This window comes from Anser cygnoides, chromosome 9, assembly GCF_040182565.1.
Source record: "Anser cygnoides isolate HZ-2024a breed goose chromosome 9, Taihu_goose_T2T_genome, whole genome shotgun sequence".
Classification (NCBI taxonomy): Eukaryota; Metazoa; Chordata; class Aves; order Anseriformes; family Anatidae; genus Anser; species Anser cygnoides.
In genome coordinates this window covers 12,208,136-12,231,798 of record NC_089881.1, presented here as the reverse complement: position 1 = coordinate 12,231,798, position 23,663 = coordinate 12,208,136, and the positions used below count along the sequence as shown (strand labels likewise).

Here is a 23,663-nt window from a genome sequence, read left to right as displayed (position 1 = left end):
ATTCTTTTTTCTCAGAAATTTAAATTAGAGAATTCACTTAGCAGTTGTGTTTTCAACAATCTAAATCAAAACTTCTGTGTATTTCTCACAGTTGTGTATGAGAATAAGAGATCCTGAATGAAGAAAAGGATAGTTTACATTGAATGTGTAGATAGAAGTAATGCTTACTGTCTCCCGCAGGGTACCTGCAAAATTTGTTATGTACAGGGGAATGGGATTCTGCCTAGCACATATACAGCTGAGTGCTCACTCACTTCGGCAGTCTGCAAAGTCCCGGTGCTCCGCTGTGTAGTGCTTGCAAAGTCTCCCCAAGATCAGCTTGTAGTGCATTAGTCTCTGGATTGGTTTGAGCAGAAAAGTATTGAGTGGCAGATAGCAAACTTTCTGCAGCTCGAACTCCTTATAAACCATTTCCAGTTTCTTTAGGCGTTTAGTTGCTTTCTCCAGTTCTGTCAGGACCTCATCATGCTTCTGCAAGTAACTTGTAAACTCCTGTTGAATCATAAAAAATTACTCAGATTAAAGGAAAGTCTTCTACAGACTTCACAGTGAATAAGAAACAACTTTTCCCCTCTTTGCTTTTGTCTCAGACCATGACTTTGTAATCCAAGACTGCATACACTGTCATAAATACTGACAAAAAACAGCATTGACTACATTATATGTTTTAACTGCTTTGTTAAAAAAGCAGTATTAAAATTAATAATATTTTCTTGATTGTCAACTGTTTGCTATTTATGTCAGCTGGGCTGATGTTTGCCTTCTATGAAAACTGACGGTACTATCACCAGTTAATGCTTTTCCATTCCAAGACAATTCTTGTTGATTACTGACTTCTTTCAAGTTAGGACAGGCAAAAGTGAGCTGAGGAATGACCGTTCCTCTACTGCAACAAAATGTGACTGTCCCACAAAGGTCCTCTATTCCAAATAAAGGTGCCTTGGATTCAGAACAAACTACTCCAGTTAAAATTATTCACATTTTGGAATTAATCAACCATATGAAACAGTGCCTCCATAGGGGATGGTTACAGTTATGCAAGTATAGCAAGACAGTGAAGCTAATTTAACAATCTTTCCTTGTCTTCTGCTGAGTAGCCAAAAAACACAGTCTTTCCTCGAGGTAAATGTAGGTGGTCAAATAAGCAGCAGTTGTATAAAGCCTTGTTGTAAATATTATGTTTTATTTTTGCTTAGCAATGTTAATTGTTTGCAAGTCATTTCAAGTTAATTTAAAATCCTAAACCTTGAAGTATCATCCTTGACAACAGGATAAAAATGAATCAACAACGCTGAGATTCCATTATTTAAATCCTTTAGCTACCTTTAGTGTACGCATATTCCTGAGCATGACATCTCCAATGCGTTGATAATCTCCTTTCATGTGAGCATTGGTTTTTCCTTCCCTGAAATGTATGTAAAAAGATGAAATAAGAAGATGTAGTCCATGAGAGAGGAATACATTTCCATTTCCTCCCTCCAATCCACCCATTATTTCAAGACAGAATCTTTAAAAAAGGCTTCCCAGGTATCTGCATATTTAAGAACTACTTTTGTAAAATTATGGGAATAAGTACTAATGTTAATCCTTCCTCTACCCATTTTTAGCTGCATTTCCTTTCCCTGCATTTCCTAGCATTTCCATTTCACTGCTTGGGTTGAAAATTTGGTACAGTAAATGTGGAAGCAACATGTAGTAACAAAAACAAAAGCCACACTTGGAAAGCAGAGAAAGGAATAGAAATGAATTTTCCTGAAAGTCTATTACAGAGTTTAACCCTTCAGACTTCTGAATAAATGATGTATTATGATCCCACCCAAGTTTATGAATTTATTTTTTGTTCATACTTTGCTTACTATAATTTTTCATTTCCCTTACTCCAGATTCAGGTTGCTTTCATCTTATACAATGATCTGGATTGTTCTCTCTAGAGCAGAAAGCTTTCCAAGTGAGGCAGAATACCTGGGTATACAGCAGGCTACTTGATTCACCAACATAAAAAGGAAGAGAAAAAAAATTAACTAATGTTTCAATATCACCAAGAGGAGGGAAAATCACCTTCTTCTGAATGATAATTAGATTCTTTATATATTACATCTCAGGCCAGGAGAAATTAGATGCTTTATATATTACGTCTCAGGCCAGGAGAAAGTAATACATAGATTAAAAGACTAAAAACATGCTCTTTAAAGTAAATTGTGCTGCAAGACTGAACTCTAATTACAAAAAGTGTTTTCCAGATTTTCACCAGAGATTCATTAACTGGAAGATATTGAAAAAGCTCACACATTATCTTTTTGACCTTGTGTTCCTTCTCTTTTCTAAGGCTAGAGAAATAACAAGAAGTTATATTACAAAACCCTTGGTCTGGCACACAATTCATATGAATACAGGATAGCATGTACAAGACAGTGCTTGGAAATTTTACTTATTTATTTTTTAATCATAATTAAAATATTTTCCTTGACTCTATTTAAGCAGAAATACCAATTCAAATAGAGAAATACCAATTCAAATACAGACGAAGTACATTTTTGATGTGAGGACATAAGAAAAGGTTCTTTCTGACTGTTGGCCATGCACTGTACTATTAATGCTTACCAGAGCGATAACCTTTGCTCAATTTCTTTCAGAAAGCCTCTATGAAACTCATAAATTGGGTCTATGTTAGAGAAGAGTAATGTCATCAGGCCTTCTGGCATAGCATTCTCCTTGATGACTGCACTGCGAAACCACTGCAGAAAGAATCATAAATTACGTTTTTTTTCTCTGTTTAAGAAACATATTCTATTTAAGGAATTTATCACCAGCATAAACATGCTTCTGCAGGGATGGGGGAAGGAGAAAGTGTATGAACAAGGAAACAGCAGAAAGGAAGAAGAAACATTTAGGGAAGATCTGAGAAAGATGAACAGATGTTATTCCTTTCCTTGCCAAACATTACAAATATGAGGCTTGTTATTGTTTCCAGGCATAAGCATGTTTCTTAATGCAATGATGAGATGGTTGGTAACGACTCTGAGGCACAGCAAATTACAGAGTAACTGCCACAGCTGATGTTTTATGTCTGCTTTTACTTCAAGGCAGAACCACAGCTCTTTCATAAAACTTGTAGCCATGTACAAGTTATTTAGCAGCTCGAGTTGTGTGTCACATATGGCCCTTTATTTTAAATCACTTTTAGTTCCCAGCTTTCTGTCAGGGATGGGAACATGACAGAAATCCTCTGAGGTACCATATGTTCCCCAGCCTTTTAGGAAAGTTCTGGGAAGTCTGTAGGAGGAACCTCAGTGAGATGATGCTCGCTGAATTCTCACAAAACACCTCAACTGACGACGTATGGCACAAAGAGCACAAACTTCTCTTTGATGAAATTAAAGCAATCATTTGTAGAAACACAGCAGCCACATCATGTTCAAGTCTGGAATAAGTAGAGAAATAGCTCTTAGAGAAAAAGAGTTGGAAACAAAGTTGTCATCCAAGTCATCCAAAGCTGTCATCCAACTCAGTCAGCTACTCTGGTCTTTCTCGCCTCCTTAAAACGAGGAGGGGTAAAAAAAATAATAAAGGACTAAACCTCTCAAAACTCCATGGATCCTTAATACTCTTTGAAATTGTCATCTACTCTCATCATCTGAAGGTTCACAAGGAATCCCAAGGTGATGACAGCTAGATTATAAGCAGAGCTGACAGCAACAGCAATCGGTGAAGCTGAACACGCAACATTTTTAGGCTATCCTGATGTACCTCATGTTCAGAATTTTCTAAGAGAGATTTTGCCTACACCACGAAATTATAAGATGTAGCTATTCGAGCTAATGATAAGGAAGTCTAAAGACGATATCTGCTCTCCCACACAAGGGCCTATATAACAAGGAAGGTAAGACCTATGAGGCTCAAGAATCACAGTTTATTGGAAGACCTTCTTCTGCTATCTGGAAGAAATTCCAAATTCTTCCAAATTAATTATTACAAATCTTAAGAAAAAGAAAAGCATTAAAGAAAGCTAAAACCCATTACCACTGTAATAACTTCCAGGTCCTTTAAATATGTCCGTTCTGTAGCAAGAATCTCCTTCGCTATGAAGTATGCCTTGTCAGTTGGATAGCGCTGAAAGAATACAAAATAATCAATAGATAGTAAAATACACATGTTCTATTTATTACTAAGCACAAGCTCAAATCTTGCATACGTTCTTCCTTGCTGTAGGAAAACAGAACATCTGATTACTAACAGGACATCTCATATATTCTCAAACACTGAATTCGTTATCAAGTATTTCAAGATTATTAAAAATAGTAATTGTTAAACTTCCATTTCAAAATCAAGGGAGTACTTTACAAAGATATGGAAATGGTTATTTCAGATTTCCCAAACATTTACGTAATCAAATGAAGTACAGCAGATTCCCAGCGCTGCCCTTTTCCAGAACTAGTCTATTTCCGTGTACAGCTTTCATTCCAACCCTCTGAAGACCACATTAAGCTCCCACAAAAATCAGACTGTATGGGCTGTTGGCTGCATGGCTGATCCACAGTCACAAGAGCATCACACTGCTCTGCCAATGCGATGGCAGAGGTGCAAGAGCAGGTGGTGGGTCCCAGGGCCTTCCAACACTCCTGTCCCCAGCTGGAGCACTGCTTAACCTAAAAATGCAGATGCACCACAGCTCAGGGTCAAGCAAGTATCCCGAAAGGACAGATCTGACAGTGCTAGTAAGTGTACCACAGAAAAATCACCATGTAAACACCTTGAAATACGAAAAACATTTACACTTGGAAAAGGTTCTCCCAGTTTTGCAAATGATATTTTTTTCAGTGTAAAAAAAAACAAAAAAAAACAAAAAAAACCATGGAAACGATCACTGTATTCCATCACCTTTGCAGTCATCTCCTCCCTGACACCAGGCTGCTATTTAAAGAAAAGAGAACAGAATGGACATGGAAGCACAAAGGAAGGAAATGGTGCAAACAGATGTTCAGGCATTGCAACGAACCAAAATCAGAGTTAGCAAGAAAACATTAATAAAAACCATGAAAGTAATATTAAGAAACTAATCACGTTTCAAGCTAAGATGCTGCATTGTTTCCTCAACTGACTGCCGTTCCTCAGTCCTGTGCTGAATCCTCGTGTGGTGAAAGTAAGTGACGGGTAAGCCATCCAAGTTATGGGAAAAATCTGTCTTCACCATCTCTGTTCGTCTTGTGGGTAACATCTCTGATTTTTTTTCTCCCTTTTCCTTGTATGTATCAAGTTAATAAAAAAATCTCCTTTTTATTAATATTTATGTTATATTGCATCAAGTAAAGCCACTTCAGTTAACACTGGTGAAATCATGGAAGAAATGAAGAACATGGAGAAATCATGGAAGGTCAGTCCACCTCCAGGGAACCTCAACTGGAACAGACACAGCACTGTACACTGAAACTGCTTGCTGTCGTCATGGTTAACAGGGACACAGAGAATCCTGTCGTCATGGTTAATGTGGGGACACAGAGGAGAACTCGAGGTTGTTGAACATTTGAAGTTCATTTTTTTCCCCACCAGTACAAAGCCTGATGGAAGTCTTACCTTTATCTGTGCTGTGACCTTATTTTACAAAGTGTTTCTAACTTGAAATAACAGGCAATGTTCTTGAATATCAAATCTAATTAGCTAATACATACATGCCCTGATTAACCAAGTAGAAGGACAGCAGCATTGCTACCCTTAAAATCAAAGCTCTATTAATAGTGATTTCCAAGATTACATTTTTCTTACACAGCAAGATTGCAAAAGTGCTGTGAAATTTCACTTAAAATATTGGCTTCAGCCTGTGCTTGTTTCACTTAAAATGCTGCCTGTGGAGATTGACACCTTTGAGGTCTCAGCAGCTGGCCAAGCTTAAAAACAATTACAATTTAAAAAAAAAAATCCCCTCAAGGATTATAGTTTTTATCCACTAGTTTCAGCCCAAAAGAGAACTCACACTGCTTAGATATCAGACTTTGCAAAATGAGATGGAAAGGATTGGACTTCAGCATTTAGAACAGACAATGAAGATACTCTTCATTATTTCCAGGCTATGTTATGCCTGTTATAAGGATAAATGAGAACAAGCATTCAGAAAAAAAAAAAAAAAAAACCCTGAACTATTAAAAATTAATAGTAGAGCAATCTGCCAAAGCTATAAACTCGTATGCCAACCTACAAAATAACTGAAACTACGAGTTCAACCTTATCTACTACAGAACAACTTATTTGTATCTGGATACACCTTATGATACTCCGTCTATTACAGTGTTACATCCACACACAAATTACTGAAACTTTTCAAAATCTAGCTGGCTTTGCCCATACCTTGTCCTATATCTGCCTTACAAACGCAGCACAAAAGGCCCCATTTTATGACCCTTCGCACTTCCACCTCGAAAGAGTCTAACTTAGACAGCAAGGCTGAAAGTTGGGGTAGATGGGTGGAAACAACCCACAGAATTTCATCTGAACTCCCCGTTACGTGTTAAACCTTCCTCTCTCCTGCAAGCATTTTTCACAGCACGTTCACAATATGGGTGATTCTTAGCAGCAGCACACAGTCTGATGCAGTTAATCTGGAGTCTCCAGAGCTGTCCTGCCAAAAGCTCCCTGTTCCTCGTACACTGCAGTACTTGGCTCCTTGTAGCTTCAGGACAGATCACAGAAAGGTTACCCTACCGTTAGAGAACAACCACAGGAGAACTGAGCTTTGGAAGCACTAACACCAGAATAGCGTCTTTGCTCTTGGTGAGATTTCTGTGTATTTGCTGCTTTATTTCTGTATATTACCTGCAGCAGCTGAGAGCCTGATCTCACTGTGTAGAGATCTCCATGCCTTTGAACAGCACCAATCCATTTTGGGAGCAAGCACAGGTCAAAAACACCTCTCTATGGGCTTTGGCAAAAAACAGCTAGGTAATAAAGCAAGTTAAAAAACAATGCATTGACAATGCACTGCCCCTTAACTAACTGAAAATACTTCTTAGCAGGAAGGCTGGATAGCATCACGGAAGTATGTGAATAAAGACATTCAAACCTTCTTAACACCACGTGAAGTCCCCATCACCAATTTCACAGTATGTTTCAGAAAAATAATAGGGAAGCGGGGCTTGAGATCAAGGAGACAAACCAGATACTCTAATTACTGGAGCTGGTGCACGACATCAAGTCTGCTTGCAAAAAGAACTGAGATGAAATGAGAGGGAGTAAGCTTGCACCTGCTGGCACCAAGAAGCACCCAAAGACATGGTGAAGACAGCAAACAGCATGGGCCTGTGGACTTCTTGCCCGAGGATCTTGACAGAGGTAAGATTAGAACGTGAGATGGAGAGAGCAGAAAAGCAAGAGCAAAGAGCACATGAGGTAGTTTCTTCTTGAAGGCTGCAGCGTTGCCATTGACTCCATAAGGAACGGCGCTCAGATGGCAAAGCCTTACACGCACTGTAATGGAACGCCCTGGTTCTTTCTTGAGTACAAAAGATACCAAAAGCCTGGCTGATCGCTAACACTCTGCAAAGCAAGCCAAGCAAGGCAGCTTGCAGAGAAATGGTCAGAAAAGTCTGCTGTTGGGTGGACTTCTGTATCTCACTGGCAAAATGCAGCGCTCTTAGGAACGTAGTTTGTCAGACTCCATATACCATGCCCTTACAACAGCAAAGCCTGGTCATTTGTTATCCAAAAAATAGTCAAAGATTGTGTGCATCTGTGTATGTACACACACGCCCGCACACACAGACAGTTCTCCCAACTGCATCTAAATGCTCAGAGTCACTGCTTAAGAAAAATGAGCTGGCTGGATTCGGTTTCAAGAGGTTCCTTCCAGCCTCAGCAATTCTGCAGATTCTCATTACTGCCAGCAACAGTTACTAAGGCCTGGTAACACGGTACAGTGTGAGTAAAAATGAAGCTCTGAATCACACACTGGCATCCAGTCATCTCTATCATTTTGACAAACTGTGGAGGCACATGAAGCCAATGCTTACCAAAGCACAAGTACAGATGGCAGGGTGAAGTGGTTTATCAGCTTTGCTACATACACCCAGAAGAAGACTGCTGAAGAAGTTCCTGGGAGACTTCAGTCTGAATTTGAAGATTACCACTACTTAAACCTTTCAGAAAGGCTCTACAGTGTTCCTGTGAGCAAAAGCATACATAGATGGTGCACTGGGGAAGAGAAGCTTCATGCTCAGTGGTGCTGAAGCACAGGGTGAGGAGCTGAAGTTCCAAGGCAAAGGCAGAGAAAGGCCTCCAGAACAAAAGCATTTTAAAATTACAATTACTTGAAAAAAGTAGGGCTGAATCCCGAATGCTACACGGGGGCAAGGAAAGCTCCACACCACGAAAACGTGCACCTCCCTCAACTTAGCAGCTTCCTGTGGTGATGCTGTGGAGTTCCCAGTGTAAGTAGTGCTTATTGGTAGTAAAAAAGGAAAGAAAGAAAAGCAGTCTAGACTAAGGATCAGCAGCTAAACAAAAGCACATATTGAAGACCCAAACTTGTTCCTGCTTTGAGACTTCTTGTACCCGCAGAGGTCACAATTATTTTTGCTTACCTCTTTATAGAAAAGAAGAGAAAAGAAAAAACAACTCTCAAGCCCCTGCAAGGCCCAGAGCTTTATCAACCATTCACCAGACCAAAGAACCAGCCACACAGAGAGTAGCTTCAACAATATAGCCACCTCTGGTGAATAAGCCCATGACTGACTAGGTGTAAAAGGAATCACCTTAATGCCTGCTGCTGAGAAAGCTGCAGTTGAGATCATGTCCTCTACAACTAAAGAGGAGACACCTCAACACTGCTCTAAAGGTCCTGTTAAGATTAGAAAGAATGGGTTGGAGGACTGACATACATGTTGCGAGATTTTACAGAGGTAAAGAATATAAGAATGTACATTATACATTAACAAATGTTTGCTCTAAGCTACTCTCTATGTGGTACATTACATTACTTTAGAACACATTTTTTGTGAAGTGGCAACACTTTGCACTGACAGCACGGTCCAATAAATTGACACAGATTAAATTTGACTGCATTCAGCAAAGACAAGGCCAGGTTCAATGTTACCCCGTGACATAATTCTTCGTTATTAAATCAGGCAAAAGCAACTTGTTTCCAAAACCTAAAACCATCTCTTCCCACACCTTTTCAATGTACTACTGTGTTGAGAATCACCTTGAACATTTCACTTCTTTTCATGTGTCCTTTCAAATAGTTTCAGCACAAGGATGAACCTTTTTTACATTCTACCATAACACAATTACAGTCCAAAATGCATCAAGTGCACTGTTTTATACCAAATATACATCAACTGTTCCCCAAAAATAGCTCATCTTGGGAAGCAGCATCTCATTTCCATTCTAAGGTAGAAAAGACAGGTTGTGAGAAGAGCTTCCTGCTGCTCTGGGGCCCTCTGCAGTGAGCTCCTGCTAAAATACCAGAAGGTCATCCCAGCAACCAAAACAGAATCCACCAAGACCAACAAGGCAGGGGGAGACTCCTGCCCTAACAATGAGACAAACAGGCTTGATTAAATCTTCAGCACTGGAGTTTTTAACATTAATAACCAAACACACTCATTTTCCCAAAAAACATAATGCAATGAACATTCAGTGACCAGAAAGCATAACTCCTCACCTGAAATGATCATTTCACTCATTAAGTGACTAAATTATCTGGAGTGTCATTATCTCACCTTACGTTTCATTTCGTCATCCTCTTCTATCCTGGCACCGCCAGCATCACTGAGGACCGGACTCAGAAGAGGAGATGAACCCTGGCCAGCTGCATTCAAATTCACCTGAAACACTGTGTTCAAGCCCAGGGGACTCTTCAGCACAAGTGAGGAGAGCTGAGAATGGTCCACTGGGAGGCCTAGAGGGGAAGAGAATGAGAAGATGGAGCGGAAAAAGAGAAAAAAATTTTTGAAGATACTGTGTCTAAGACAATTACCCACTGTTAGTGTAAACCATAATTGCTATTTCAGAATATATATATATATAAAGAACATACATCCAAATACATAAGCATGTTTTTCAAAGTAAACAGAGTTTTCTGTGCAAACCAGCTGTTACGTGGCTGTGCAGTAAGGATAGATGCCTTCAGAACTACATTTAGTGGTAGAGATAAATTGCTTACAGTCTAGGAAGAAGTGCTCAAATCCCACTGGATTTTGTTGCATAACAGGGTTCACAACGTAGGATTATACTGCAAGTAGCAAGAACACACCTTTTAATTCTTCCTTTTCTAAAATAAGAATTACTTTTCACCCCAGTGAAATCTAGGATAAATCCTTGTGCTACTTCCCACTCCAGAAAAAATCCAGAAGACAAAGCTAGTAAAAAATACTTTCTGAATTCAGGGAATCTCCAAAACTGTATTCATGGGAGAAGAAAACAGTTGTAGACGAAAAGGGACCACGTGACAGATTTCATTCCTGGCTCTTCTGCTATGTGTATAAATGGAATAATCCACTGATCTCAGGACACCGAATTTGCAGCACTACGTAAGATGAGCATTTTAACTGGATGGATACAACCCTGTACACAGCAAAGCATGTCCGAAAGAGGAGCAGCATGTGCTGCTTTGCTCTGGATTGGTAATTTTATTTTTTTTAATTTTATTTGTGGACCCTTTAAAGATTTCCAATACTTAAATAAAGCACCACTACAGTGAATTTAAAGCCCATTACTAGTAAGTAGCTGCTGTCCTCCGTTTTGCAGACTCCCTAGACAACAACATGCAGACACCTGTGGGGCCCTGCAGTGAGCACGACTGCAAAACCTGCTTTTTAGGACCAAATGAAGGCAACAGACACTCCAATTATTCACACTAGAGCCATGACATTCCTACCTAAATTGAACCTTTTTTTTTTTTGACCTTCCCTATGATAAACAGCCAAGCTTCATCAGATCAGACAACTAAGCAGGCACTCAGCACTTCAGTATCTCTCACTTCTACTGCACTGTTCAAACGTTCAGTCACTCTTGCAACACTCCCTGGCATTATTTTTTGCATTCCAGGCAGAAAGCAAAGGCTAAATCACCTGACCAAAGGCCAACAGAAAACCGAGAGCAAGGCCAAAAATGTGAGCTGCATTATCAGCCCTGAGCCTCGAGCTGCACCTCCCCAGGCATCAGCCTGAGCAGCTCCTGCAGGCGTTCCTGAAATTTCCTTCAGTTTTGATTTTCTTGTCCTGACAACTGCTCACTCCTGTCCCCCAGGGAATTCCTACCTGCCCACAGAGAGCAGGCTGACATCTCCTACACTTTCCTTACGTATTATCACTCCCACTGCAGATTCAACTTTGCACGACTTCTTCATGAGACCTCTGTATTAACCCTCCCATTGGCTTCACTAGTCGTCCTCTCCCCGTTAGCAGACCACTTAAAAATCGCCTCAAAAAATCTTTTTGGACACGCACACCCCACGGCACACGTGCTGGGAGAGAAGTATGAGCTTTCTCGTTCCCAGCGGGCAGGAGCCAGCTGCTGCTCTTTGGCTCAGGAAGCAAAACCACTTAAATGCGCAGTTGCGGCATGACAGTGACGAGGAAGCTGAAGTGCGTAATTTTCACATTGACAAATGCAGGAAGCTAAACAGTGCTGCGCTCGGTCACCTGGAAGAGATTCAGCTGATTAAGGCTGCGGAGTTAACTATTAATACACTAGCCAAGCAAAGGCATTCTGGAGCGCACGTTGCTCCTGCCTGTGCATTTCCTTCATTCCAGCTACTTTTAATGTTAACACCGGGAAGCGACAATGTCTGACATTTGTTTCACCCATGCGGGGCCAAGAGTCTGTTGGAAGGCTGCTTTTCCATGTCACGGACGGTGAAACAGCTTCAGAACAAAAAGGTAACCAGTGCTAGAGGGCAGGAGGCCCTTTAAATTCCTGGAGTTTAACACGATGTGGCCACACGTTCCAGAAGCTTTCGTATTAGTTACTTCTGGGTAGACAGACCCACTGTTCAGACATGCGGGGAGCAGAGGGATGTGATTTACCACAGACACTCCACCGCCCGCCTATCTCCGTCAAACCATCTGGCTTTCACTTTGTCACTCCGTCAGGAGAAGACGGCCATTAAATCTATTTAAAACACTCATTAGCTCATTTGTATCTGACACGGAGATCCCTGTTCCCTGCAGACAGAGTAAAACGAGAAGCCCAAAGCAAGGGCCACGGTGCTAGACGCGAAGGCAGAGCTCCCTCACCCAGCACTGGCACCGGGGCCTCCTCTGTGGCAGCTGCCCGGAACATGGCCGCCCTGCTGCCCACACACAGCCTCGGCTCGCTCCCCAAGGATGACAAGGCACCGGAGGCAGACTCTGTAAAAGGGACATTCCTTGGTTAACGTGCCATCCAAAGTTTGGCTTTTCTAGGAAAGGCTGCAGACCATCATGCAGAGCTGGGATGTTTTTTTTTTAATTATTGCTATGTTTGGGGATTTTGTTTGTTTGCTCGCTTTTTTCACTGCTTTCAGCAGGCACTGAACATAGAAAACTCCTTGTGAGGTGGGACAACACAGGTGGGAAGGTGACGGTGCGGGAACACGTCCCCAGACAGCACGGCCCGCAGTAGCAAGGTGGGCAGGGGCCTGCTCGCAGCGGGGCCGCCCAGGTGCGTTCTGCACCTAGCAGAAACCACTTCTCTACAGTCAGCGCCCAAGGCGAAGGTCTGAAATCGGGGAGCCCTGCCGTGAGCAGGAATGTGTTTCTGAGCAATGACATGGGTATTTCCCTACGTAAAGGAGACCCTCAGATACACGACTGCATTCTGTGCTTTCACATCGCATACAAACATCAAGACATGGGAGTTCAATGTGACATTTCACATTCTCTAAATAAAACATTTAAGAACATGAATACTTTCTTAGTTAATTATGCTATATGGTTAAAACTAAGTATCCTTAGGCAAACAAAACCAGGGTTTCATAACAAAGACCAGCATGAATATAATTAAAAAAAAATCACATCTAACAGTAAAACATCCCATAAGCACTGGATTTGACGAGCACAGCCACACACTTCAGTGAGAATGCCAGCCTTATCTTTCACTGCTACCGGATAATATTGTCATTTTTTTTTTATTATTGTTTACCTTGCCTTCTTTTGTCCAGCTCAAAAATGTGAAAGCCTCTACCTAATATACAAGACTATGACTCAATATAAACATTTTCTACTCTATTTTTTTTTACTGATCTTAAGTATATACAGATGTGAAGATTCAAATTAAAATTTGAAATAGAAAAACATTTAGAGTATTGTATGAAACCAGTCATAGAAGGTGCATTATTGGATTATTTTAGGTCTACTTTTAAAAACCAAACAAATCAAACTTTAGGCCAGCTGCTATAACCATTACCTTACCTTGCATTTTCATCAAGAGTACTTGAATCACACCTCTCTCACTGGCATTATTAAAGTTAGCATGCATTTGTGGTTTTTTATGTTTGTTTCTTTTTTTTCCTGTAGTTGCATCTATTTAAATTCACGCCCTATATCCAAAATCCATTGGTAATAAACTAGAATTGTCCTTGCAGAAAAAGCAGCCACACATTTCTTAGTGGCCTTGCTCACAGAAATACTGCAGAGATCTTCTCTAACCTGTCAGGCATTTCACAGGGAATTCACATCTTTGCCCAACGCAAACCTCAGATGTGGGTAGTGGAGGAAAATTTTGGAAAACCACTACCTGACATCAGGGACTAAGCATTTGTGCAATCAGCAACAGAGAAAGCAAGGAAGAAAGCAGAGGACAGCCAGGTCTTAGGCCTGACTTGTCAGTGAGCCAGTTTTGGTACCACATTAGGGACAGCAGTGGGGAGACGTGCTGGGGAGATCCAACCACCTTACTGGTCAAACTTCAAGAATGAAGAGGAACCAATATATGAAAAGTTACAGTTAGTTTCTATGAAAAGAAAGAAAAGCTGAATATGTGGAGAATCACTGGCTAGGTTATACTTAGCCATAACACTGACCTTTATCATTTGAACCATCTAACTTCTGTTGTCTAAAATCAGTCATGTGACGTTCACCCTAGTAAACTGCTAGTTGTCCACATATGTACCCACTAAGATTTTTTTTTTTTTGTTCCAGTTATAAAACAAGCTAAATTGAAGCATACTTATACAAAAGTTAGGAGAGAATACTTCACGCCTTTGTTCTCCCACACATGGAAACATCAAATAATTAAAGATTTAAAATTGTGTGCCTGAGTTTTAATTGTGGTTTTAATTTTAAAAGTGGTTCTGGAAAGCCAGCATGCTAAACCCAACAACTCTCTTTCCTGTATGCCTTCAGAAGCATGTCAGATGGCATTAAGAAAAGAAAGTTTTTGTCTCCCACCCATCCTCTCATCAGCACTGTAAATCTTTAGAAATGCAACACAAATGTGTTTCTTTTTTTCAGTGAAAAAATCTGCTCTTTAAGAAACGTTCAGATCCACCAGGAAAAGGGAGATGACTGAGCTGGAATTTGAACTAAAAAAAGTAACTGTGAACATAGTTATGCTGGCTGAGAAGACTGAAGTTTGATTTTCAGATCTCAGAAATCAAATTTAAGATAGATCTGTCCTGTCTCGCATTGCAAAGATCACTGCCTAGACGTTTCAGAAAATAGAAGAGAAGCACATAGTTCACAGCTCCATGTGCTTTCCTCTGAGATTAACACCATTTAAAGTGTTAAAGGTTCCCACTAGAGGACTAGACCAGTACGTTAGAGCACTGTTTTTGCTAATTATATTGACTAGCTTTTACTAAAAGTTTAAAGAGAAGCAGACTTCATTTGATCTAGATGGAGTCAACACAGGGTGAAGGTTTTGGCATCACTTCTCAGTTATTTTTCAGAGGATATTTCCATTCTTCAGTCCAAATTAAAGCACTGCACATAAAGCTACGCTTGAACATGAAGCTTGATAAAAAATAAGCTCAAGCCAATATTGACCTGTACGTGTTCAGATTACTACTTCACACAAACCTCTGCAGCACAGCTGATGTGAATGGTCAAGGTTTGGACCTAAATGGTTTATTTGTTGCAGGTACATTATTTTCTTGATTCTATGTGAATATTGGTTTAACTTTGCAAGGAAAACAGTCCACCAAATTCAGCCCCTGTAACAAAGTAATATGACATGGTAAGTTCTAAAATCTCCTGATATTCCAAAGGAAGTCAGTGGCAATTTGGTTAAATAATTCCTCCTTGATGAAAAACAAAGTGCATTAGAGTGGGTGTTTTTATTTCTAACTCAGTAAATATCGTATTGAGAATAACTCCAAAAAAATACACAAATTCAAGTTAGCCCAGAAACCTGCTCAGTTTACTTATATGTGTACTACTGACTTTTTTTCATCAAATGCTTACGTGATCAAGGAAAAGATTTACCCACATCTTTATCACGAATTCCTGAAGGTGAACTCTGAACCTGGAAAATATGAAGCAATCAACTGTCTGCATACCCCATGTTTAGAACAAAGGATAGGTCTTCTATAAAAACAAATATACAGAAGACAGTCCAAGGGTCATATCAAGCTTAAAAGAATATGAATCCACAGTAAGATTCCACTCTAGCAATAATATTTAATTTTTACTCCCATTTCTATTCCAAACAAAGGTTTGCAGAAAACAGTAATCTGAAAAACACACACCAATATTTGGCTGTGCTGGTACTTTCAACAAAAGGATGTAAGAGGAAAACTGCCTTGAGAAATCTGTTAATAAAACTCTAAGATGCTTTGGCTAGCAGAACAAATATTCATTCTATTTCAAACACAAGGGTAACGAAAAATAAAGCTAAAAAGCCCATGATGTCATTTATATCCAAGTTTTCCTTATTTTATTGCATAAACAATTAAAATTATGAATTAGTACAAATCTGCAGGTTCATAACTGGCAATCTCAACAGACACAAAGATATTAAAAGTCCCAACATGTAATTCAATAAAACATTTACTGTATAAAAGATAAAAATTCAAGAGATCAGATAAGAAATTCCAGCCCTCTTTGTTTTCTTAATGTAATCCTTTCCTGAAAAGAGTAGCACCTAGTAAACTGGGGATTCACTCTAACCAAAGCACGTGTGTATCTGTACATATTGATAAATAGGCATTTCTGGTTTCTTACCAAGCTGCAGAACTGTCACAAACCACACTCTTGGCTGCCATCTGAGACTCGCATATTCAAACAACAGTAGAATATTGTGACTTTGAAAAATTTGTAGCAACACCTTCCCACAAACCAGGTACAATGAACCATGTTCCAAAGCTACAGCTCGCTCTGTGGTCTAATTCTGCAATAGCCCACAAGCAGATAATAAATTAAGTGGATTTTATGACACACGTTTGGAACTGTAAAGTCTCCCCATCTTCATACATATAGTATATACGTAGGCTCATACATATACACAGCATTTGGACAAGTTCAATGTAGGATCTACTAAATATAGGTAATGACAGCTAAAAGTCTACAATGAAGATTGTGTTGTGTATTCATTCACTCAGTCGATACCTGATAATTATGGCTTAGAACTTTTTGCAAAATGACAATAATGGGAATGACTTACCGACAGGTTTGCACCAAATTGCGTAGAATAATGACTTTTATTATCTTCTCCGCAAAATCTTACCCTTATCAAGGTTTGCAACTAAACAAACTACCACCACCACCACAGAAATAAACCACCGACCAAAAAAGAAAAAAATACAAAAATCAACCCTTAAACAAAATCACCTATGATCACAATACAAATATACACAGGAAAAAGGAAATCAATACTTGGTATTATCCAGCGAATCTGAAATTCACTGGAAATTAAAGTGAAGGTTGAGAGCAAAGCAACGTGTTGCCCTATTCCATTCTAGGATAAAATATTGTAATTCCTGGGAAATATACAGCAAGTATTACTCTAATAATGAATGAGTATTTTAAAATTACAAAGTATACACACAAGCAATAATACAGGCTAGTAAGGTTTACCAATGTTTAAACGGGTGGCTGATAGGTCAGAGAATATTCTATGACCAGTGTTATGTGCAAATTAAAAGAGATCCACTAACTACAACATACACGAAGATCAAAATGTTCTCGTGTAGTGCTTTACATTTAATAAATGCACTTAAGAGCAGAATGGTTGTAAATAGGCACATACGACAATATAGGCGCAGATTAACTTATCCTTTTAAGACACTCATTTCTTCATGTCTTTTAGTCACGCTGCAAGGCGCACACTGAGTACCGCAAGAGAGCTAAATCTACAAACCTAACTCACTTGGAAAAGCCAAGAATATTGACATACCCTTTATGGCTGCATATATTTGCTGAAATAGGACCTACCCAACAGAAGGGAATACAGAAGCAAAAGGATGGAGAACAGGGGCAATGGGTCAATGGCTTGCTCCCCCCTTCTCAAGCACAGCCGTGCCCGTTGGTGCACCGTGTGGAGCAAAAGAACAAACCTGACAACCCCAGTGGTTCTTTCTACTGGAAAAATGCAGCACTAGAACTGCACGTCAACGACAAATCTAAGTACTTTGAAGAGCATGATGTCCCTCCAAGCCTTCCAGAGGCAGGGGGAGAAAGTAAACATGAAAGAACATACCTCCATGAACGACCACATCAGGGAGAGGAGAAGACACCCATTCACTTGCCATGGACAAGTGAAGTTTTGCAGCCAGGGTTTCACCTGCTCCTACCACAGTTCCTCGTATTCCTCCTTCTCAAGGTGAGCATGCACCATAAAGATCTCCTGATTCTTCTTATATACTCTCCCCCCTTTTTAATATCATGATCCCTGCAGCAGCTTTCACTGCTCAGGATCCATGGGGGTCCCAGCTCCTGATGCTGGCACTGTTTCAGCACCTGCCAGCACCCCGCTCATCTTCTTGACAAGAAAACTTGGGTGCTCAGGAAAAAAATGAAACCAGTACGAGGAACTAAGTTTAAGCAATTTCAACATTGTAAAAAGACAACAAAACAACCCCAGGAGTAACTCGGGCAGCACAGCTGGTATTCAGGACATAACCGCACTGCACCGAAGTTCACACATTACCTTACACTACTGAAAGACAGCGTACAAACAGAGAAGGGAAAGCCCTTCCTTCTCTCGCCTTCTCCTGCCATATCAGGAGGTTGCTGGGGGAGAAGAGGATGCCTGGCATGACTCTAATGCACCTGAACAACTGGTAATTGATGCATAAGTCACTGTGCAGCACTCAAAGGCAGGCTGGTTTTTACTCCCGTCTCCATCAGAAAATAAATCTGAAATCACTCCTCCGCAGGAAATCAAGAAGCTTTTCTCACAGCTTTCCTGCTACAGGGAAACTGCGACATACAAATTAGATTTTCTCCTCTTCTGTGCCTATGTGGAAAACTGTAAATAAAAGAAAATAGCCAATCATGCAACAGTAGGCTTCAAAAGCCATATAGATCTAAAAATCAGAAAAGGCCAGGAAAAAAAAACACCGTGACAGCCATAAGCTACCAGTTACCAACAGCAAAGATGTAACTAGCAGGTGCCAGGGGCATAGGAAGTAGTACTGAACCCCTACAGAAATAGCATTCCAGCAGGGTATCAGCTAGTACTGAACTCTAGCTCCTTTAACCAGGTGTGCCTGAGAAGCACATGTCCTTTCTCTGCTTCTCCACATCCCACACCTGGGAAAGGAGACAGCAGTACACTGCCTGCAAGTCCACCACAGTGTGCAATCCTAGCAAAGGACACTGGTTTTTAGGTGCTGACCAGCATTGTCTTTATGCAAGCATCCCCACTTCAGATACAGAGCAGAGTCAGCAGATGTGAAAGATCAGTGCTCCTGGTGACACACTTAACTAAAACCTTAGCCTGAAGAGCCTCGTACCTGGATCAACGCTCCCCTTCCCCACACCCATACCCCAGCCCGTCCTCTCCTGTGGTTAGACACATCTTGCTCTAAAAGCTAACAGACCGGGACCCTAGTCACTCCAGCTCCTTTAAAAAACAAAATGGGTATCAGATTGAGACTCTTACTACTAGATTTTTTAAAAAAATCCCTGAGATTTAAAATTGCCAACAGAAATTCTGCATAGCTGCAAAATACAAGGAGAAGAAAAATATTAAAGGCACTTCTTGGGACTGACTGCTCTGAAAGACAATATATCAGCAAGCCTCCTCTCAGGCTTACCAAGCGCACTTATTGAAATTACAGAAACAAGCTTTTTTCTCTTCTTAAGATCTTTGGAAATTCTAGAGAATTTAGTTGGATTTATTCCTATATTAAGCAACTGTAACATATTTAGAGAGAATGCTTGTGATTGAGGTATGAAACATAAAACAGATGCAGACGTACTTATATGAAAATAGTTCTATCTTGATTTTTGCTTTTTGAAGATCAAAGACATTAAAGGCTGCCTTCTAAAATCTTTATCCACATTTTAGTCCCTGACCCTACTACTTGTAAGAGAGTTAGTAGACAGAAGTATTTTTTCTGATTTTCTTTTTCAAGTTACATAATGTAGTTGTGGGAAGGAAACCAGACCAAAGAAAAAAAAAGAAAGGAACCAGCTTTTGACACAGCTGAAGACCTCCTCCAAGTGCCTATTTACAAAAGTCACATCTATGACAATTTCCACAGGTATGAATAAAGTCAAATCAAGAGCTACAGAACACACATTCAACAGGGGAAAAAGAAAAAAAAAAAAACAAAACTCACACACATAGCACTTACAAACAAAAAAGACCAATTAAACAGCTGCACATCCCTGTAAGTTCAAACTAGTTCTAAATGTGCTTTGATTTTCTGTGCCGCTGGCAAATGCGACAAGTTTCTAATGGACCAACAGTGATCCCATTCAAACACAACAACCACAATGCTAATAAGTACCGTGAGTACTAATCATGTCTTGGTAAGTAGTAAGCTAGAAGAAATGGGTGACTAAAGGATGTTTTACCTTGTCATGTTCTACCACACATTGAGAGGAATTCCCTTGAATTTTTAGTTATCAGAATTTTGTGAAATACTGGTATTTTGTAAATGTTTGACTAAGAAGGAAGGTCTTTTGGCAATACATAGAGACAACACGTAAGAAAACTGATACGAAATATTGAATATAAAATTATACTTATCGCAGTAAGCTGCTTATTCTGGAGGCATTGATTGTACTAGTACTGCACTATCTCCTCTCCTTTTAATAAAAAAAGTCCATATTTTAAAGAAAAAGTTAAAGCTATCACCAGATTTCCCTGCACCTGTCTTTCCCCAGATCAAGTAGACTTTTATGAGCTAATTTGTAGGCACTTTTATGCAGCATAATTAAATAAAGAAAAAGGATTAGACAAAAATGCAATGGGGATTAAGTGCTTTCGCAGTCTATGCATGCATCTCCAAAGTACTGAAAAGCAGAAGTGTACTTTTTTGTTGCTCGACTGTTGAAGGCACTTCGTAGTCAGAAAATACAACGATTGTCTTCACAAGAAGTTTTGTTGGCTCCCATTTTCATTTGATCATGTTGCATAGTTCTGTATCTTAAAAATATCTTTCATAGTTGACTTGAAGATTATCCGTTTTTGTTTGTTTTTTGATTGTGGAAAAACAACAACACAAGGACTCTCACTGCAGTGCAGGACAGCAGCTAATTTACTGGATGTGGCTGCTCATTAACAAGCATCTGCAAAAACAGCTGTTGTGTTCAGCATATTATATCACTCTTACAGACGTGTTCCTAGCGAAAAAAATCCTTCAACACTATAGTTTGTGATGAGTCTGCATGAGTGAGCTGATGGTTCTTAAGTTCTCCGAAATCAGTGGTTTTTCCTACCTGTAGTATTTTGAGGACATTGTAGCTTGTTATGACACATTCTGGATGTAGTTTGATGCATATAATGCAGTACCAGAGCTAGGATGCTTTAAGAGAACTGAAGAGACACAGGAAAAAAAATCACTTATGGTATGTGATTTAAAATCCAGCCACTGGATTAGAGTTTTCTTGTTTAAAGTGACTGACATCACACCTTTCTGGCTTCTAAGCCTAAACAGCTTTGAGAAATCCCTCCTAAAAATCAAGAATCAATGATTGACATGCGCCTTCTCTGTCCAATCTTCCTGAGTGAGATTTTTTAAATTATTCTGAAAGTCAAAAGTAAAGTTCTCACCAGTTGCTTGAGCAAAAGGATTACTAAAGACAAGGTTTACATCCAGTGGTGCAGCAGTTTCAGAGTCCCAGGAGTCTGTATCTGTACTGCTAGAGTCTTCCGTGGTGGTAGGTGGATAGCTCAGCTGTTCTAGCTGATCAATGATGTCACTGAACTGGAAGGCTGAACTGGACTCAGAGCGGATTGAGTAGGCTGGGAAGTTCACCATCGAGCTCGCCTCCGAATGGTTAGCGGAGCTGTATGTGTGCAAGGAGGACGTACCGTTTAGTGGTAAATTATTGAGGGAGCTGCTCTCAGAACGGTTGTTGATGAGCGAGCTCGTTTCAGAAGGGCTCAGGAGGCTTTGCATTCTGCTTGCTTGTGCCTTAACCTCAAACAACTCTGAGGTATCTGATGGCCTCTCATTGCCATTGAAATCACTCTCTTCTTCAAATTCAAACTCGTCTTCCATATTCATATCTACCGCTTCTGTTGAGTACCTGTCAGGGCTTGACTGAGAAGAGACTGTATTTTGTTGAAGGGCATCTTTAGTTAAGCCAGGCAACTCTGACGCATGCTTTGAAAAATCTGAGCCCTTTAACTCCAAACCGCTGTACACGTATGAAAATGCCTCAGAGCCCCCAGCAAAAAAGGAAATTTCTGCTGGGTCGTCATCAATAAATTCCTCTGACACCTGTAACTGTGAATTTGTCAATGTGAAAATAGGGGCACCCCTACTGCAGTGCTGATGCTCTTTTTCAGCAACAAAACCACCTGTGGTAAAGTCATCCTCATCATTGTCATTTTTACAAAGAGCCCTACTCTCCTTACTGCTCTTCTCTATGTCTAGATCTAAACCACAACCACTCTCAGCAACAGGACAAGCAGGGTTACAGTTTCCTGCAACACTACCAAACCCAACACCTTGGAATGACTGGAACGTGGGAGATCCGGGCTGCTGCATCAATTTCCTCCCTGTTTCTTCTACAGGCGCTGCAGTATTTTTCTCCGGAATCCTTGTGTATGGCACTCGGGGGTCCAAAGAGGAAGGGCTGGTTTCTGCAAAGACGGGCAGGACAGTAGTAGGAGTGGCCGATGAATGAAATGAGTGGAAGGGGACAGTCGCTGAGGCAGGAGACCCTGGGGTTCTCAAGCCCTCAGTGAATGCAACACTCTGAGGAAAAGAAAGTAAGAAAAGAACAGGTAACAAGATTTTTATAATACAAACAAAACAAAACCAATGTCTGTCTCCTGACGCAAAAACGATGCGTGCTTCAACAAAGCTCACTTTATAGCAAATAAAACTTTGCGAGTAGAAATAGATCTAGCATCCCCAGTAAGAGGCAAGATCTTTTTTCCCCAAATTCTGGTAACCAGATGGAAAATTGAAACCATGTATTTTATAGCCTCTGCTGAATAGCATAAACAACAGAAAATAACACAAAACAAGAACTGCCAAATCTTCAGTGCTTCCTTAGCCTCTCACATGTAATGCAAGCACATTCAGTGAAACAATAAACCGTTGCATTTATACGTTTATTTCTTGCCTGTGGCTGTAGAAGGCATCCATACAATGAATTCAAGACTTCCACAAAAAAAAAAGGCAGATAGTAACTGAACACAACCTAATCCTCTGAAAGAGTAACATACTAGGAACTATGACATCTTCTGAGTTAAACTGAACTCTGAAAAAGAAAATATTCACCTTAGACTCCATAAGCTACAACTATCAAAACTGCTACTACTTGCAAAAAAAGAAGAAAAATTACGCATCAGAGACAAAGATTAAACAGTGCAACTGATTCCAGACAAGAACTGCACTTAATCACCTTCCTATGCAGTCACCTTGGAAAGGTGCTTGTCAGCTCTACTGATTGCACTGCCTACAGTACTGCAGAACTAACCTGTTTTGGCACGTCTGTGTTTGAAGCATGAGTGGACACTCTGACTTTGCTGTGCCTCCTGCAGAAAAGAGAGCATCCTGTGAGCATCCAAGACATCAATCAGCCTTCTCCCTTCCCTCTTCAGCTATTTACATTCTAATAGCCAATAAAAAAAGTCTTTTACTACGTTCTGTTAATAACTAGTTCAAGATTTTAAAATTGACAATTGTTCTAAATTGAAGTAAGAAACATACAGAGAAGCAAGATCCAGATCATTCACACCACTGATCTCAAAAGCAACACGGGGCAAAAGGATAGATTAAATAGCAGATTTAGATTATTCCTTTGTCCTCACTATAAACTTCTAATTCATTCTGGTTTTGAAACTATTCATTTGTAATCTGTAACAATGATTATAAATAATATTTCAGTCAACCATCTATTTAATGGCATATAACATTCTATATGTTAAACTCAAAAAAGTGGTATCCTGCATCACAGTCATGGTTAAAGTTATTCTATGGCAATCATTTACTAGAAAATCAATCATTCAGGTTGGAAAAGATCCTTAAGATCAAGTCCAACCATCAATCTAGTACTAAACAAGTGACACTTGTCATCCAGCAAAGGAGCTCAACTGTAGTCCAAGACATTAAGTAGATGAAATGC

General features: G+C 40.0%; 1 protein-coding gene across 7 annotated transcripts in view; it reads right to left on the bottom strand.

Moving 5' to 3' along the window:
• The window catches only part of FARP2 (FERM, ARH/RhoGEF and pleckstrin domain protein 2), an 80,287-nt gene that overhangs the window by 11,570 nt on the left and 45,054 nt on the right, over window positions 1-23,663 (bottom strand). For 6 of the 7 annotated variants that reach the window (XR_010833670.1, XR_010833671.1, XM_067002664.1 and 3 more), the window contains exons 12-19: window positions 23,016-23,073; window positions 22,036-22,285; window positions 12,225-12,338; window positions 9,708-9,886; window positions 4,021-4,110; window positions 2,602-2,735; window positions 1,324-1,405; window positions 255-492 (exon numbers count right to left, since the gene is read on the bottom strand). Coding sequence is in view for 5 of the 7 variants with exons in the window: in XM_067002664.1 (XP_066858765.1) it covers window positions 255-492; window positions 1,324-1,405; window positions 2,602-2,735; window positions 4,021-4,110; window positions 9,708-9,886; window positions 12,225-12,338; window positions 22,036-22,285; window positions 23,016-23,073 (1,145 nt within the window). In the remaining 2 variants the exon portion in view is untranslated. The remainder of the gene's footprint in view (window positions 1-254; window positions 493-1,323; window positions 1,406-2,601; window positions 2,736-4,020; window positions 4,111-9,707; window positions 9,887-12,224; window positions 12,339-22,035; window positions 22,286-23,015; window positions 23,074-23,663) is intronic. The other variant, XM_067002666.1, reaches the window with a different exon arrangement.